This window comes from Lingula anatina, chromosome 2 (assembly GCF_051362555.1).
Source record: "Lingula anatina isolate TDL-2025a chromosome 2, LinAna3.0, whole genome shotgun sequence".
NCBI classification, from domain to species: domain Eukaryota; kingdom Metazoa; phylum Brachiopoda; class Lingulata; order Lingulida; family Lingulidae; genus Lingula; species Lingula anatina.
The window spans coordinates 12,187,165-12,204,891 of NC_141768.1; the positions used below are offsets into that span (position 1 = coordinate 12,187,165).

At 37.6% G+C, this 17,727-nt stretch overlaps 2 protein-coding genes across 4 annotated transcripts; both read left to right on the forward strand.

Moving 5' to 3' along the window:
- The first annotated feature begins 421 nt into the window (after positions 1 to 421).
- LOC106164357 (uncharacterized) lies at positions 422 to 9,634 on the forward strand. 3 transcript variants are annotated; one of them, XM_087006068.1, is made up of 10 exons: positions 422 to 782; positions 1,278 to 1,366; positions 2,267 to 2,543; positions 3,100 to 3,227; positions 3,870 to 3,977; positions 4,287 to 4,308; positions 4,484 to 4,612; positions 4,952 to 5,058; positions 9,034 to 9,087; positions 9,526 to 9,634. In XM_087006068.1, the coding sequence occupies exons 1-9, from the start codon at positions 752 to 754 to the stop codon at positions 9,058 to 9,060; spliced, it is 918 nt and encodes a 305-aa protein (XP_086862194.1). In that variant the 5' UTR covers positions 422 to 751; the 3' UTR covers positions 9,061 to 9,087; positions 9,526 to 9,634. The 3 variants fall into 3 exon arrangements, with proteins under 3 accessions (XP_086862194.1, XP_086862193.1, XP_086862192.1); XM_087006067.1 differs by lacking the exon at positions 9,526 to 9,634 and having other exon boundaries at positions 9,034 to 9,519; XM_087006066.1 differs by lacking the exons at positions 9,034 to 9,087; positions 9,526 to 9,634 and having other exon boundaries at positions 425 to 782; positions 4,952 to 6,086.
- LOC147763405 (uncharacterized) lies at positions 9,364 to 17,474 on the forward strand. The gene is made up of 4 exons (XM_087007335.1): positions 9,364 to 9,370; positions 9,514 to 9,699; positions 13,156 to 13,884; positions 15,983 to 17,474. Exons 1-4 carry the CDS (start codon positions 9,364 to 9,366, stop codon positions 16,039 to 16,041), a joined length of 981 nt encoding a protein of 326 aa, XP_086863461.1. The 3' UTR covers positions 16,042 to 17,474.
- The last annotated feature ends 253 nt before the right edge of the window (positions 17,475 to 17,727 follow it).

Sequence of the window (17,727 nt, forward strand, 5' to 3'; positions counted from 1 at the left end):
TTTTAATATGATTGTAAATTCAGGGTAATTTATATAGGGTATTCTTTAATTTTTTTCACTGCAAGAGGGAAAATACCAAAACCACAGAGCATAAAACCAAAACATTCAGCTTTGGGGTCAATTGTAAATTTCGCCCACCTACCAAACAAATAGGCCTACCCAGTGTATATTTTGCTATAAAAATAATACTGTAGGTGCGAAAATTTCTGGTTTCCACGAAATCAAGAGTGGTCGCATTTGTTAAACAACTTTATCAAAATTGTCTGGATATTTAAAATACCGATTTTACATTTCTCTGCTTTCTACACCTCTGCCAATTGTCTAAATAACTTGTAAAATGCTTAATGCACGAAATTGAGCTCCACAGTATTAATGCTAATCAATTGCAAAACTCATTATCAATTGAATTTGTAGCCATACCAGTAGAAAATATGAAAGGCGAAACACTTAGTTCATTAGTGTATTCTCGCTTGTTAACAGCATTTGATATATCCGCACATAATATAATCACAGAGAAAAATTGAAACTGAGCAGCATAAGGCTTCAAATTCCGGACATGAGAGATGTGTCTGGATTTATCATCGTCAGTAACATTTTGTTGAAGGGCAACAATTCTCCTGTGCTACAAGAATATTAAGACTGCGCGTGTACTTATACATGTAGATTTTTCGTGTTTACGGCGTTGGCTGGCTTTCTTTTCTATATAGCAACTTGTGCCTCACGGTTCACAGGCACGGTAGCAGATTTAAGTATGGGGATAATTTGTGCCAAAAATACTGTAGGTAAGTGGATGACAGTTTATTTATATAATTATTGAGTTATTTTTATTTATTTTTTTTTTTAGAAAAGAAGTCCTGTGTCGTAACTTGGTAGCTTTAATATCACATTCTGAAACAGATGATACATTAAGGAACATACGGTAGGGGCCTATTACTACAGTGTACATGTATAAACATAGCTATGAAATACTCTATTCATGGTAGAAATACCGCGTTGTATGTTTGTAATATCAACATTTTATTCGTACTTTTTCCGTTATTTTAAAATGACCGAGGCTCACGTTTACACGTGCTGAATCAGAGATATCTACATATATCTAGTGTGGTACCAGTCTACCCTTTGTCTTACACGCACTAGAACGTTTGTTAACACGCTGCACTGCAAGGCACTGCATTGCTTATATAACAGTGATAAACCAAGCGTACGTGAAGTGAAGTGAAGTGAAGTGAATATATATATTATGATAATGATAAAGATAATTGTACTTGACAAAGCAGCGCCCACACATTCGAGGCAAGGAGAGTTGGGTTCACCATGTACAGTAAAGTATCCCCTACAAAGACAAAGGAGTATATTGTCCAGGCAGGTAAGACACCTTTACATTCATTGTATTATTCTGTCATTTGGCCAGGCAGTTTTTGTCAAATGCCAGTAGGTTTATATTTACAACAAAATGTTTAATTTTTATTTTTATTTGGAAATGTGCCAATACGAAGAGCAATCTTATAATTATATCATCTTGGTCTCTTGTTTTTATGCCGTTGAAATTAGTTTTAAGTAAGATGTTCAGCAAATAGAAAAAACCACAGGACTTGATTTTTGAATCAATGAAATAATACACGAATCTGTCTATCTGACTTTTTCATTTCAATGAAATGCGATCTTATTGCCTATTGCCTGTTTCACAAAAAAATATCCTTAGTCCTTGGGCCAGAATAAGACTTCTAAAACCGGATACCCGATATCGCATAGACGGCTTTGCTTTACTGATCCGTGAGCCTTTAAGAATTATTTGTCCACATTGAATATATTTAACATATTTAGATGAACTACTGTCATCACTTGGAGTAAAAGCACAAAATGCTCAAGGGAAAAAAAACGAGGAAAAACTTTTAGAAACCTTGCGCAACAAAGTTCAGCCAGCTAAGACTACATTACATCTTTTATTTACTCAAGATCTTAGTAGGCATAGATTTATTGTGAAACAGATCCCAGAGCCGATTTCTCTGTCAGACAAAAATCTTTCTACATAAGTTAAAAATAAATCTATTGTAATCCACATAAGTAAAGTATTAATCTGAAACATAAATCATGTCTTTATGCTACCAAACTGCATTTCTGTAGTATCTTTGGCCAAAGAAGACTGAAATTTTGGTGGTCTTTTGTAAAACAGGCCCCAGTTCTGCGTTTAGGTTTAAACACACTGGCACGGCATATTTCACTGACATTTGCCAATTTTTACCGTTTTAACCGTCTGCATCTGTAGATCGACATAAAAGGGAGAATTAACCCCATGACTTCGAGCCGCATCGAGTTAAAAAGCATGGACGGCGTGGAAATCACCATGTCCTGCGCCATGGCCCTTGCGATCGACCCACCAGCCCATGTTCTTCAGGAGAACGCCGATTATGGGATTGTGTATCAGTACAACGTAATAATGGTAACCATCTCCGTCAATTGGGCTGATAACTGCCGACTGTATGAAGTGTGCACTCTTGTGAACCCCGTCGTTAATTGGTGTGGATTGGAGTTAACTTATCAGGGTATCTACGATTTTTTTCACTTCTACTGCAGCATTTGGTCTATGTGTAACCTATAGTGGTACAATGTAAGTCTACCTGTTGCCATGTAATCTTAAAGACATTGCAATCAATATCACAGAAACTTTTGATTTTTTAATAAAATATGAAAAATTAATAATCTCTCTCTCCCTGTCTGTCTCTCTCTCACACACACACACACACACACACACACACACACACACACCATTGTAATTTTTCTTAAGCTGCACCATTCTTCGTCAAACATGTCCATTGTGAGCGGTTATATATACATTAATCACATCCTCACATTAGGTGAAAAAGAATGTTACCTGTCTTTGATCGACAAAGTATTAAAAAAGAAAGCAGAAAGATTTAAGACATCAGAAATGCCAAAAATGAGGTGACAGACAAAGTGTATATTTTTGTGTCCTTCATTTTGCTTACCAACTAATGAGTTTATCGCTGTTATCAATAAAACTGTAACCTTTAAGATATAATTGGTTTATGATGCACAGTTATGAGGCTTAAAGCGATTTGATTTTGGTTTCAAATGCAGTCCCTTCCCGTCTGCCTGCCCGGTACCAATGCTGCCATTGCAGACCTTTCAACGTCTTCGCCATTTTGAAACAACCAAGAAGCCTTTTGGCGGACGTAGAATTCAATTGTAAAGTTATGCAGGAGAAGGTAATGGAGGTACCGGTCTTTTGAAAGAAAGAAAAAAAGAAAGAATGAAATGAATTAAAACAAATTAAAAAAAAACATTGGCAATTAAAATTTACCAGTTGTGATATTCAATTTCATGACGACGTACAGGTATTTGGCTCTATTCCCATAGATTTTAGATCGATCTATCCCCGCGGGGAGTCTCACTAGATTACTTTCAGATAATCCGACTTAAATGTCCGTCCCGCCTACTACAAGCTGTAAGGGGTAATTAACTTTCGTGTCCGCCCGGCTGACAGCTATTTAGCGTGAACCCCCAGGGACTTAGGTCGATCCAAAGTAGGTCGATCTAATCTATGGAAATGGGGTGTTTGTCTATCCTAATAAGCCTCAGTGCTTTGCAAACTATATGCAGTTACCATATGTCCTAATTAAGAACATAAGTGTCCGAGTGTGAAATGCAGCGTATGTTAATTTTCACCAGTATATTATGCACATCCGCCACACGCTGTGAGACAAAGTTTTCTAACTCCTGCAATTTATCACAGTACCGGTAGTGCAGCAGGACTGTTATTTGTTTCTGAGCAACGTACTTGTTTGCTATGGCCTTTAACACTATCCCCATACCATACAAAAGTAATTAACGCTGATTTATTATTTTAGGTAAAATTAACAGTAGCAGCGCAAGATATCAGAAAACATAACAGAGACATTTTCAGTTTGTTGCTGGCCACAATGGAAGATGAAGACATGTCGTGCCTGAAGACCATGGTGAGTATTACTGCAATCTTTGTTATTTCAAAAACCAAACTATTGAATAATTATGCAATATACACAGTAGTTTAGCTAATTATCTCAGTTGACAAAGGTGCATAGGATCATGAATGTGAACTACTTTTGTTATACACAAAGCAGATATTGTTTTGTCTATAATTATTGATACCAACATTATGGGCTCGGTATTTTTCTTGAAGTAGGCTAAAACATGGTTTTTAAGTTATGTACAAATAGTTTGAATCTCAGTAAGATATACGTGAGAAGAGCGATAAACACTACTTAAATGCGTACATTTTTTTCTAGGCAAGTGGCAGAACTCTCCCAGGTAAAACAGTCGCTAAAATTAAATCAGTGTAAGTTGACTAGAACAACCTTGAAGTGAGCTCTGATAATGGCGCAATGTAACAATAAGATTTAGCCACTCTAGAAGTTTACAATAAATCACAACAAACACAATTTGGATAAATTTGTGAAGATTGTTGAATGTGCTTTTTCCACAGAAGTACGTGGGTCTTCAGTATCGTCAATGGAAGTTAAAAAAGGCAGTGAAACCAGTGGTGTTTTTAGCTTATCGCACGCCGGAATAATGAGCGAGAAAAGAGCAGAGCGTGTATTCAACCTCAGAAAAGGTTCGTGTGCAAATCCAATTGTTTACCTACTGGTATTTGACTTTAGTGATCACACAAGACACAATTGCGTTGCAGGAACCACGACTTGTATAGGCTCTCATATACCTTTGCTGCATGGACGTACAGTAGAACGTGATTCATCTAAAATAATTAACATAACGGTCACCAGAACAACAATATTTATTAGTGTATTTTACATTTAATATTAACCATAAACTACAAATAGTCATTGACAATTTCTTTAAAACAGCGTGCTCTGGAAATTCAGATTGACATGTAATCACCATGAACATCAAAACAATCACTTGAACTTTTGATTTGCAATTGTATTGATTACAGAAACGCAAGTCTGCCCCATTGTGGAAGAGAACGACAGACTGGATGGCAATAACAAAATTTACTATGAATATTCTTTTCCTGAACGAAAGCGAATTCGATCTAAAAGGGTAAGGTTTAGTGATTGTAAAGTATGCGCGCACTTAGGATGATGATGAGATGTTAGGTCCTAGATAACATATGACAGAAATGCCCAGGTATACATTTTTCGGCTTGAATGTGATGCTTGTCAAATTTAAATATGCTTCCGGTGCAAGACTTCATTAGTTGAAGAGATATGACAATATATGACGATTTAAAAGCATGTAACGGTATTGTCTGAACCACCCAGCAATTGACCAAATATTACACCGTGGTATACAAACTTGTCGCAATTTTGAGTAATAATAAACAGAAATCGATGTTCCTAAATTACGAATAATTGTGCAAACGTGATCTTCGCGTCACCTCAAAGCAAGGTCCTCTTATTTTTGTTTGGACATAGCCTTAATACATAGAATTATCTTTCTGCGACAGTTTGTGGGCAGCACACTGGGAAAAACATCCAAGTATCAATTGGTCCAAGTATCAAATAGGGCGGACCCTACATTAAAGGAAGACCGCTTAATCCTGTAATGGTCTCTTCGCCTCTCACACGCATCGTCCTTGCAGGGGCACAGTAATTAAATCTCGGCTCCATTTGACCGGACGCGTGGGGTCCACCATATTTGATCCTTGGACCAGTTGTTACTCGGATATTCTATTCTAAATACCCCCGAGATATCTTGTGACCTACAATAGCGCGCTTTTGCTAAAGCCCAAGGCAACGTCGTTGGTCATGCCAGTGCCGGAGTAAAGTCTGTCAGAATAAAGGGACATCGTTTATGAAAAATTCCTCAGGGCGCCCTAGAATACCTACGAATATATCCAGTAAAATATTAGATTCTGCTGAATACTTTAATGATGATACATTTTACTGATATTGCCCAAAATATAAGCACATCGACTAAATTTATATTTTTAAGAGTCATTAAAGTCTATTTTTTTAGATATCTTTTAACAATGCTTCGGTCATTGATGGCTTATTATCAGCTATTTTGAATTTCTTTGAGCTGTCAGACATCAACTAAATTTTGCAAAATAAACGTTTTTTGCTTCATTTTCAGTCCATTACCTTTTTTTTTTTTTTTTGTGCCCCCAAATCACACAACTCTTCAAAATTAAAATCGCTCTGCCTAAACGAAAATAAATCTGCTAACATTTACAGTAATACAAGCATTATGTAATTATGGTGGTATGTATGTATGTATGTGCGTGCATGTGTGTGTGTGTGTGTGTGTGTGTGTGTGTGTGTGTGTGTGGTGACATCCAAATGAAGTAATATGCTGCAGTTAATTAGGTGATTGTTTGTTGCACATAGGACACCCCTCCAATGTTAAATCATCCACTGAACGAAAAAGGTAAGTTGGTTGTGCCACACAGCGAAGAGATGTCGCTATGTTTAGTGCATGAGAACACCATAGTATCATGATTAACTTGGATACCAATGCACCAGAGCACCTCTTCAATGTGTAAATCTTTATTTGGCCCAACATTTGTTTAACGTTCTTATTCAGATTACACTCCTGCTAAAATGATAGAATATCTGAGAAATAAGAGATATGGTTCTTATTTCAAAAGCTAATGTGAAGCCTATCACATTTTTATATCGCAGACTTTGGCAAGTTATTTAGGTGAACACAATTCCTTTTGAACAGTGTTATGCAAAATCGATCAATCAGGTGCCGTGCCTGGTCCAAGCGATTACGACGATATAACAACGAACCCTACTGTCACGTGATGTTTCTGCACAGTTGTTGGCCGTTAAACCTGTCCAAAAATTGTGAATGTGGTGATTTGTGCGCCAACGTTGTTTGCTTTGAAATCACTATTTGAATTGACTGTTCATCCAGCGGCATCGTACCAAACAACATATGTGGCCAAACGTCAGTACCTGTAACGTGACGGAGTCCCCCAAGATAGAGAGTCCCCTTCCCATTCATTTGTACAGGTAAGCCTTGCCCTAAATTTTGACCCGCTTAGGTCAGGCTAACCCTAACCATCATAACTAAATGGAAGGCGGACTTTCTGTTACACGGACCCTCAGTTTCGTTACACCGGTCGTACCATTAAATCTACAGCCTGGATAGATTGTATGCCCTACAGGATGCGTCACAGCAAATTGTCAATCTTCTGTCAGGGACAGGGCCAAAAACCCATCAAAACCAGAGTTTATAGAAGATCCGACAACAGAAGATTTCAGATTCGTGGCCAAAGCGAAGGGGAACTCAGAGGAAAATTTTTTGGCCCAAGAGAGGAAGAACAGCCGCTAGGAACGGACCCGACAACTGAACTCTGTTTTTGTTAAATGCGCCATCGGAATCGCGTCTGATTTTTTTTTTTGATGAAGCAAGATTTCTTCTTTTTGTGTTGCTAGCAGATTTCATTTTCATGTCAACTTTGGAAGAGGTTTTTTGAAGACTGCGAGGTGAGAACTGTTGCCTACTAGCATATAGGGTGGTAGTTCTGTCCATCATTGGTTGCCCTTCCTTAATGATGCCATTCCTTACGGAGGTCATTCCAATCTGGCGTTCTTCAGAGAAAGCGTGGCTGCCGTCGTCTACATGCAGGTTCTGGAGACAGAAATGGTGCTATTTGTTAGTTTAAGCTTTTTGTTTCGGCATGGCAATAATGCTCCACCTCATCATGCTCGCAGAGCACACCAATTTTTTAAAGACAAGGAGATTGAGCAAGTAGACTGGCCTGCTTATTCTGATTTCACCCTGTTGGGATGCTTTAAACAGTGCTGTAAGGAAGAGCAGAGGTGCAGTCGACCACAGTAAAATATTCAACATTTAAAGCAAGAGTATAATTTTTACAACAAGTTCTTTGCCATAATTCTTTCATTCACCCATTCAATTTATTCCAATTTTGGATTTTATAAATGCCTAATTGAGGAAACTTTCTTCCATATGCAAAACTATTTGGATTATGGACATCATGTACATTACAAGTTTATAATTCTACCACAATCATTTCCGAGTAAACTTTTGTCAGGTTGTTTTATTTCACCGTTTTATTTTGTGTGTACGTGCACATTTGTCAGCTATCGTTGTTTTTATTTGCACAACTCGTGTTGACGGGGACACACGGCTATGTCAATTGGCGGGTCATGTGCATGTATAGGCGTGGGGGGAGGCTACCCCAACCCAACTTTCTAAGTACACTGTGCGTCAGTCAAATGTGCACTATTTTTTTTCTGAATGGTTAAAGGTATACTTTGTGCATTTGAAAGTTTCCAAAAGTGATATGTGTACATGTATTTATAAATGTCCTGCAAAGCTGCTTATCATATATATCCCAATTCAGATCTTAAAAATAATAAAATCTCTAATGAAATTACCTGATGTCAACATTTCCTTCTCAAACGACAAGAAAACATGGCGGTCTAAATGAACCCAGGCGCGTTTAGAAGTCTTGCGATTAGAAATGGTACAAAATATAAAATCCAATTGCAGGGACGGATAAAGCAGTAATTCGTTAGTTGAGGGTTGGCACAAAAATTCCACAAGGAGTATCTTTAAACTCCTCACGCAGAATTTCTTGCATACGCTTTTGACAAGTCCCAGTAGATGTAGAGTACGGTGCGTAAGAAGGACCTAATTGGTGTCTAGCTTCTAGCTAGATATTACATCTGCCCATGATGAATGTTAATCACAGTTTTTTTTGCCCGGGATTTACAGTGCTGACGATAACTCTCCTTTACCAACCGAGCTTTACGTCACCTTAATCATATAAGAAACAGTAAGCGGAGAGCTTGTTTCACTTTGCAGTTTGCTAACTATAATGGAGAGTGCTATCAGAATTTAATTGAAGCAGAGGCCTTGCGTTTTGTCAATCTTGATTTGTTTTGAGTTTTTGTGTTTATACTAATTAATACGGGTTTTTGTATATTAGTGCGGGAGACTGTAATATTTTTGCGTGTGTGATAAAAATGTGATATTGTACCGAAAGACAATTACATAAAATAATAGACGTTTTTAATCAATCTACATTAATTTCCTTAGATTTCCGTAAAGCAACAAGAAGTCTAGTAAATGGATGCTGTGTCGGATCATTAAGTAAGGATTCGTTACCAAAGACGTGGTGCAGTTGCCAGCGTTGTAAATTAAAGTGATTTCAAAGAATGTATGCATGATACCCAGCACGTTTTTTTTTTTTTTCAATTAAAAACGAATTATTGCTATAAGACGCACTGGTACTGACTTGATTACATGTATTACAGTTGTTTCCAGCAAAATACCCTGCGTTTTTACACGGGTGTGAATTTACTTGGAATAGGAAACTCTTTCGTAATCGATATTGTCAGTAGTATCAGTCTTACTTTAATTAATGAAATGACGCGTAATAAACTGAACGCAGATGTTTTTCATTTCCGGTCTACTCTGGTTGTAACATAAAACGCTCGTAAATCATAATAACTTGTCTTTTTTTCATGACTGGAACAACGGAGCCGGTTGTTCTGATAAATTGCTTCCATTAAATAGACCTCTTTGCAGATATAGGTCTCGCTAAGCACACGCTTGTGGAAAACGAAGATACCTTGCCACGACACAGGGTCCCCAAGAATTGCAGGAAGAGCGAGTTATCCTTGATAGAGGCCTGGAGAAGAGAGCATCACAGAGCAGACAACTTAAACTGCCCAGATTCAGTGTTCGATGACTATTATACAGGTAAGCGGAAATTTTTACAGAATTGAAAGTTAGATCACAAATTGAAAAAAAACGTAAAAAACGTAATACCATGCCATTATCTTTACCAGCAATAGGTAGTGTCTTTGGATAAGTATATCACATTTGTCTTAATTATTCAGTGACTTGTATGCATGTGAGGTGACACCCGTAAAGGTAAGCAGTTTGCTTTGTTGCAGAGCTCATACATTTATAACACAGAAAATAAGTGAAAATATTGTTTAAATGATGCCAACATATTGTGTTTCACTACAGGCTCTTGCTGTTCCCGATATGCAACAGTCGAACATATTACCTGAAATATGTGCACTTCGTTAATATAGTTCTGTGTAAATAATTAGGCATCATATAAGCAGTGACTATGACGGCTGGTGAGAAATAAATTGAGCGCATACATTCTTCCGAATCAGTTGCCTCTGTACAATCCCCTAACGACCAGGGAGGATATATAATGTCTAGAAATCAGTTTTTCATTATAAATGACATCCATGGCAGGCAAATGCTGCGTCACTAATGGGCATAATAGACCTGAAATAATACGTTCGAAGCCTAAAATTGCGTTCAGGACGTCTTTAAAAAACATTTAGTTAAATTTACCGAAAGGTTTTGACTGCACCATCGACATCCTCGGAGCCCAAGTTACATGTCCGGTGAATGCCTAGCTTCGTTTTTTAATGTCCTTATCGATATGCTCGCTCATCAAGCATTGGCAATGAGTGTAACTTACTGGTGCGCGTCCATCAAAACATATGTCACCACAGCAACAATAACGTCTCTTTGTTGGCAGCGCTCTTGAGCGATGTATGCCGTTTGTTTTGCACAAAAACATAACCTCCTTGGCGGAGGTATCTAGTACAATACCATGTGGTTCTCTGTGATACAAATATATACAAAGTGTAAATAGTAATATCACTTATAATGTATCTATTAAACATAAGCAGTGACATCTTTTACTTGACACACAGCTTGTCTTCTCTCGTTTCCATCCACAAGCAGTTCAACTGTATGTAAAAGACGAACCCTTTTCGTGCACTAACGTCACGATTGGATTAGCTTTGACATATATACAATCGAAACCGGACAGGTTAATGCATGTAAGCCATGCCTATCTGCAAAATGGGTATTTTCCACCCACACCCTGGGCTTTGTCTGCCCTAAGACTATTGACTGCATTTAGATAGGTCCAAATGATATATACTAAATTTTTGATTGTATTGTTTGCTTCTCTGCAAATTAATAATTCATTTTAATCGAGGGCTATTTACCAAAAATCTCCATTTTCATGGGAGTATCCAAAAGCTTGCTTTCAGATTACATATGCGTTGTCCCTGTTTAACTTGCATCTTCATTGACCCAACTGTTCATATTTGCAAATTTTTAGGTCATACACAAGTTAGTCGTTATTATTTCCGTAAATTTCACAGATATAAAAAAAGTGTACCAACCTTTTTGAAAGCAGTGCATTGCCAAACGACAGGCATAGTTTTATTTTTGTTTTAAATGGTTGTCTAAGATAGTTTACTTCCAAATAAACCCCTTGGGCCGGTTTATCTTGCTTGTTATTGAACATTGATCTTTTCTTTTGATAAATGTCAATTTTCAGCCCGTAAATATGATCTTATTATACCAGAAAAATAGGCAACAGTGAATTTGTCTTCGGGACATTAAATCTTGATTTGGTGATGTTTTATAATTCCAATACGAAATAGTGATTTGAAATGTTTTAAGCTAGAAGGGGGATTACGAAGCGTATTGATGACCATTAGACAAAATAGTAATTTGTGTATACCGCCGAAAATTGGAAGGATTTTCTTTGTGACATGAAATCTTGGAAAATTATGATAAAGTGTGTGCAAATGCTGATATTGCCCCCTAGTAAAAAGTGTACGAGCAGGCACTTATGGGCCATGGTACGCATTACTTTTCCTGGAGGACATACCTGATTGGTTGCTTTGTAAACTGTCCAAGTTGTGAGCCACCTGTTACGGCTTATAACTAGATCTGCCTAACAAATGATAGTCACGGGCTTCGATACAGCCTCAGGACATCGAGCACTTAGGCCGCATTCAGAACAGTGGACTAACTAGTCCGCGGGACAAATATGGCGACCCACTAAAAAGCTTGCAGTCTAATCCGCTAGTAGACACTGAATAAATTCCCCGAGGGGAAGTATTCAAGTGGGTCGGCCATATTTGACCCTCGGGCTAGTTAATCCACTGTTCTGAATGCGGCCTTACACTAGAGCAACAGATGTGATCTCCAGGTATGATGAACGAAAATGAATGACATCTCAATTACCAATGGATGCACACGTGCGCTAAATTATTCATGGACTAGGGGCTGTTTTAGTGTTAGAGTTCATCAAACTCTTCCGACACAACAAATATCTAGGACACTTATTTTTGTTTTCTGTGGATCACAGATATGATTTTTATTTTGTCTCTAAACAAGGAACCTTAATCAACTCTACCTTTACCAGCAGATCAATAAATATTCTAAGTGATATGACCTCTGCACGTGTAGCCATTCCTGCGGCCTTTCTTAAATAATTGACACAATAATGTAGCGTGCATTAATATATATTGTTTTCTAATACACAAAAGTCGTGTGTAACAAAAATTCGACGTGAAGCTTAAGATGTAATTGTTGTTGTCAGATTAACCAAGTTAATGTGTCAATTAACAAAATAATCAGACGCGTTTGGAAGACTAATTATAAAGGAATTAAGGAATTCAGTCCAATCTACAACTGATTGAGGTGGGGGCAAGCCTCAAAACTATCTCAACTCGGCTTTTTGACAGTATAATGTGTAATAATTTAAGTGAGTTATTCATTGACACTTTTGTGTGTGCTTGCAATTATTTGTCTTTTTTTTCATTCGACGTATGTCAATATTATGTAACTGTCCGGTCATAACCTTTATGATATGTGCTATGACCAACAAAGATTTTATTTTTATTACAAATGCTGACGGGTTCGAGGACACCAATTGCTGAGATATGATAGTGATGCTTTGAAACTTGTCAGCTGCATGTATTACATGTATCATCTTATATTACTGCCTATACCGTCTTTAGTTGAAGTTTGATATAAATCACGCCCACTGGCGATCGCTGCCAGCTTTATTACAATAACACCCAGAGAAGTAATTGAAACAGGGATTCTGAAAATTAGCCTAACCACATTCCGCTGAGATTTACACGGATGCTACTTCACTTTACAGGAACACGAGAGACCCTATTCAGAAAAATGGGACTATGTGATTGAAAGGAATTTCCTCGGCGACATCATTAAAAACCGATGGTGAAGAGTAAAGTGATGTGAAAGGAAGGAATCTGTCGAGCATTCAATGCATTTTGTAAATTGAATTTCTCCTTTATTAGTAGTCCATATGAAACACACGTCAGCGTAAAGCTCATTAGTCAAATTTCATTCCAGGAACCACTGAACAGGTGCTTAAGAGAGAAGACCATCGTCACAGCGAGGTGGAGAGAGCGAAAAGATCGTCACACTGGGAAATAAATCCACGTGTGGGAGAAGAATCATCCTCAAAGGAAAGCGTAAAACAGATTTCTCCGAGATCAAGACGCTTGGCAGTCTCAAAATTATACGTGCTGCCTGAACGTGCTAATGTGGCTGAGAATAACGTCGACGCTCTAGTTGCCGTTGATACCTCGCGGCACCAGTCAACGAATTCGTCGTCACATTACGTTGCCATTGGTTGGGATAAGGTGGCAGGCAGTTGGAATACTGATGCCGAGGACAGCAGCAGGAACCTACCTACTGTGAAGACAACAGAAGGAAAAAGCAGATGTAGCACAGGTGCTCCTGCGTGTAACATGGAATCCAATGTTGCTAAAGCTGAGGCAGAACCGCCAGAACAAGGAAAGGGTACTGAATGTGTTCGCTGTGCTAGTTCAAATATCAGTTCCGTGATTAAAAAGGATGGCGATCCACGTTGTCCAAAAAACCTACCAGTACAATCTGCCTGGTTAAATCTCCAAGAAGGAAAAGATAGTTGTAAAGGTGTCGCCCCAGGGATATCTGGCAAAAAAGGGACAGGCCATTTCACTAAAGCGGCAAAACCGAAGCCATTATTGCGGAAAGACACCCCTGCCGTAATTGAAAGACCAAAAGCTGTGTTGAAAAAAATTCCCTGCAAACTAGGTAAATATATTATTTTTCCTAAGAATTATCACTCTTTAATTCATATGGCGTTGTGTGTGTGTTTGTAAACTTACGCCCTTGTTTGCGTGCGTGTGTTGGGTCTATTAAGTACAGTGCATTCACCGATTTTTAATAGATCAAAATGCACACCATTTCGTTCAGTTATACAGTGGCACAGCTGTGACACCTTCTGTTCCATCAGCCTTAATGGCAGTGAGAAATGAAGTAAAGTCGCATGTTCACATTCCTAAGTGATTACCATGGCCTTCAAGTACATGTGCAAATCCAATGTTTTCCATGCTGTTAACGGCCGTTAATGTATGGAGGTCCTATCCATCCTTTAACCGGCATGAATCTCGTGACAGATTGTTCTGAGATAGCAATCACTGAAGTAGCAGTATAGTTATTTATCAACAGAGCAATTTATAGGCGTTAGAACCGACATTTATGATTTGATATTGGCTTGATACCCTCGTAAAAGCCAGTGATATTAAAACATCGATAAAGCTGCACATGACGAGAACTTGTCCATACTGGATTGGCAATAAAGGGTTTACGCAGTGGATCGCTTATCAAATCTTAATACATGTATGTGGATCCCATCCTCAAGTGCAAAAACGAACATTTCCTAACATTTTAAGTCACTGATCAGAAGTAAGTCTCGTGTATTTTTTTAACCTCCTAGGTTTAGCTTATCTTCTAAATTTATTTTAACGCCATTTGCCAAAGTGTATTCAACCTTCATTAACTCAGAGCAAAGCAAAAGCAAATGGAGTATGGGAATGGCGAACTACATGAATTGCATCGAGAACAATAAGTAGAATGTCTCTATTAAGATCAATATAACTTGGAACTACAATGTAACTTGGCGCCAAAACAAGTAATGTGGAATTCTCCATAATATCTACTTCTCTTATGGAATTGAGTGGGTCTTGAGAGAGCGAGAAAGAGGGTTATTAATTCATATACTTTAGCAGAAAAAGTGCATTCCATTTCTCTCGATCCCCATCTCAACAGAATGCCCTCTACCTTTCCCAAACCAACAACTTACAAAAGAGAATTTGTCGTTTTTTTAATCAACATTTTCATTAAGGCAGTACATGTACGTGGAACTCATCCAGCTAAATTCCCATTACTCCGATGCTGCAATATGCCAGAGACATGAAATTGAGATTGTTGATGCCGACTCGTAAACCGTACGACACGTCAAATGGTGCGAATAGATAAGTGCACAATTACCTCGATTTCTCTTTGATATTGCCTCTTTACAATTCTGTTATTGAAAACTAGTTTAGAATAAAAAAAAAATCGAGCGATGCTTTTATGATTTTGAGCAAACAAGTGGTAAGATTTGATGTGTTTCTTCCTTAGAATTGAATGGGGGCTATGTGAGGGCATTCGTGTGGTACGAAAGAACCATGCCATATCAATTATTCCTGGCCAAGGCTATTTATTAATTCGTACAAAATAGGGGATGATCTCTCAATGTTATACGCCGCAAAAAATGCATATAAATATTTTGCTTATCTGTTGACATGATAGGCATGTGTGTGTGTGTGTGTGTGTGTGTGTGTGTGTTTTAAGGACAACCTTACATTTATATAGATCCTTTTGAAAGTTTCGATAAACGATTTTGACGTATAATGGTTTCATTTTTTGAAAGTTATTTTTACTGTGTTAGAATGACATCGGCATCCTTATCCAACCATAAAGCGCCGTTTTTCATCCAGATTACTATATTTAGATAGAGAATTGATAGTCTAGTCTTTTCTGTGTAACAGTGTTTTTTTGAAAACAGGTCTTTGTGAATGAATCGATTTAAGGTATCTTTTTAGTTTAAATTTCATGTCTAAAATAGCACATTGGCAAACTATAAAAAAATGTTCTTGCCATTTGGACATGTTTTAAATAGAAGAAATACCAGTGGGGTTGAAAAAAAAAAGGTAGTCAAACAGACACGTATGTCTATGTTAAGACGTGTCTATATATTGTTTAACTACTGGGTATATTTAGCAGACCCTGCTGTTATTAATACTTGAATTAAGGTTTTCATTCAAACAAATCCGCGGATAAGTTATGTTATCCACTTTTTTTAAAGGTGATGAAATTGTAACAGAGGAGGCAGAGGAGGCAGAAAGCGGTGGATCTGAACACTAAATCGAGAAGACCCGGTGGCCCATGGCTAAACCTAGAAAGATTAGACGACCATGAAGTAATCTCAGAGATCTTTTTATCCTATAGAGTAACTGTGTTTTTCATTAATCTTCTGACATTACATGTACATGTAGCAGCGACGACGTGGTGGCAACTCTATATGTTTTTCATTGACAAGGAATCATATTAGTCCTCTGAGTGTTGGACGGCAGGGGATGACTTTCAACATCCATGACATGATCATTGCTTCCAGCAGGTAATGAAGCATTTTTGTAGATATGGATTGTGGCACAGAATAAGATATCTACACCGTGTCTAAAAGGTATATCTAAGGGGGAAATTGAACATCTGACCAATGATACAGCTTGGTGTATTTTTAATTCTTCATCTACATAACATCAGCAGCGATATACAATTTCTAGACAGTTCGTCAAAAAAGTACAGTATATAATCGTTTTGGTCAGCAATTTTGTAACTATGTTGATTCGACATGTTGGCAGGCTGTGTATTGATCTCCTATGGTAGGTGCTATTCGTCGAACAAGGGCCAGTCACCGGCCAGTGCCTGCACTACGTACATGCTGTTCAGATACCCGGTGGGAGAGAAAACATGTCCGCCGGAATGAAGGCCAGTCACTTATTGTTAATAATTGATGTCTGCCGAACACTAGATCCATGCCTATCCCAGAACTTCATTTCTCAGGAGCAAGTGTCTGCCGGACGTCCATTTTATGCGTATTTTATTCCTACATCGTGGATATGGAGTTCCAGTAGACTCTGCCAGGAAATTGTTTTTTAAGGGGGTAAAATGAATTAAGGGGGTATAATGAGAATAAGACATTCGTGAAAATGCTTTTATCAATGAAGTTTATATCTTATGTCTGAAAAAGTGAAAAACACCAGAAAAAAGTCCATCTTTTTCTTTTATTACCCAAGTTTTCTTATTTTTTGATAGGTCAAGTTATGATGAAGTTACTTTTTGAAGAATTATACCCTGCGCCCTTAGATTTTGGTTCCTCCGGATTGGACATTACGTTCTAGGGAATGTATGTTTGTCTTTCTTCTGGCCATAGTTTCCAGGGAATCCTATTGACATGCGTTGCTTTCACACCTGTCAAAAATGTAATGTTATTAATGCATTTAATTTCTTCTGGATTCGCTATTCGCTTTTTGCATTTGAGTTCGATGACAAGGACGCATGTCTATTAACGTATTGTCGATTTAATTATTAGTGTTGTTTTTATGTTGTTCCAGTGGCTCATACCAATAAATGACAAATTTCAGATAAAATAAAAATAAAAATATAAGTCAATAAAAGTGAAATTTTAAATGGTTGTTTTAGAGTAACAGCTGCAATGTAATATTAATTAAATTCGAGTTTTAATGAGATACACTTAAGTTACAAGCCCCAGATGACTTGATTCCTGAAAGTCCAATTGCCCGAAGGGATGCCATGTAATTTTAAACAACTTAGCAGCTTTTAATAGGCAACAGATGTCTGACTTTCTGAACTACGCTAAATGTAGCAATATAACATGATGACGATATATATATATATATATATATATATATATATATATATATATATATATATATATATATATATATATATCAGGCAGTTCTACACGGCAACAGTACAAATTCAGTGAATCGTTATCCTCACAGAATAACGCAATATCGACAAAAAGAG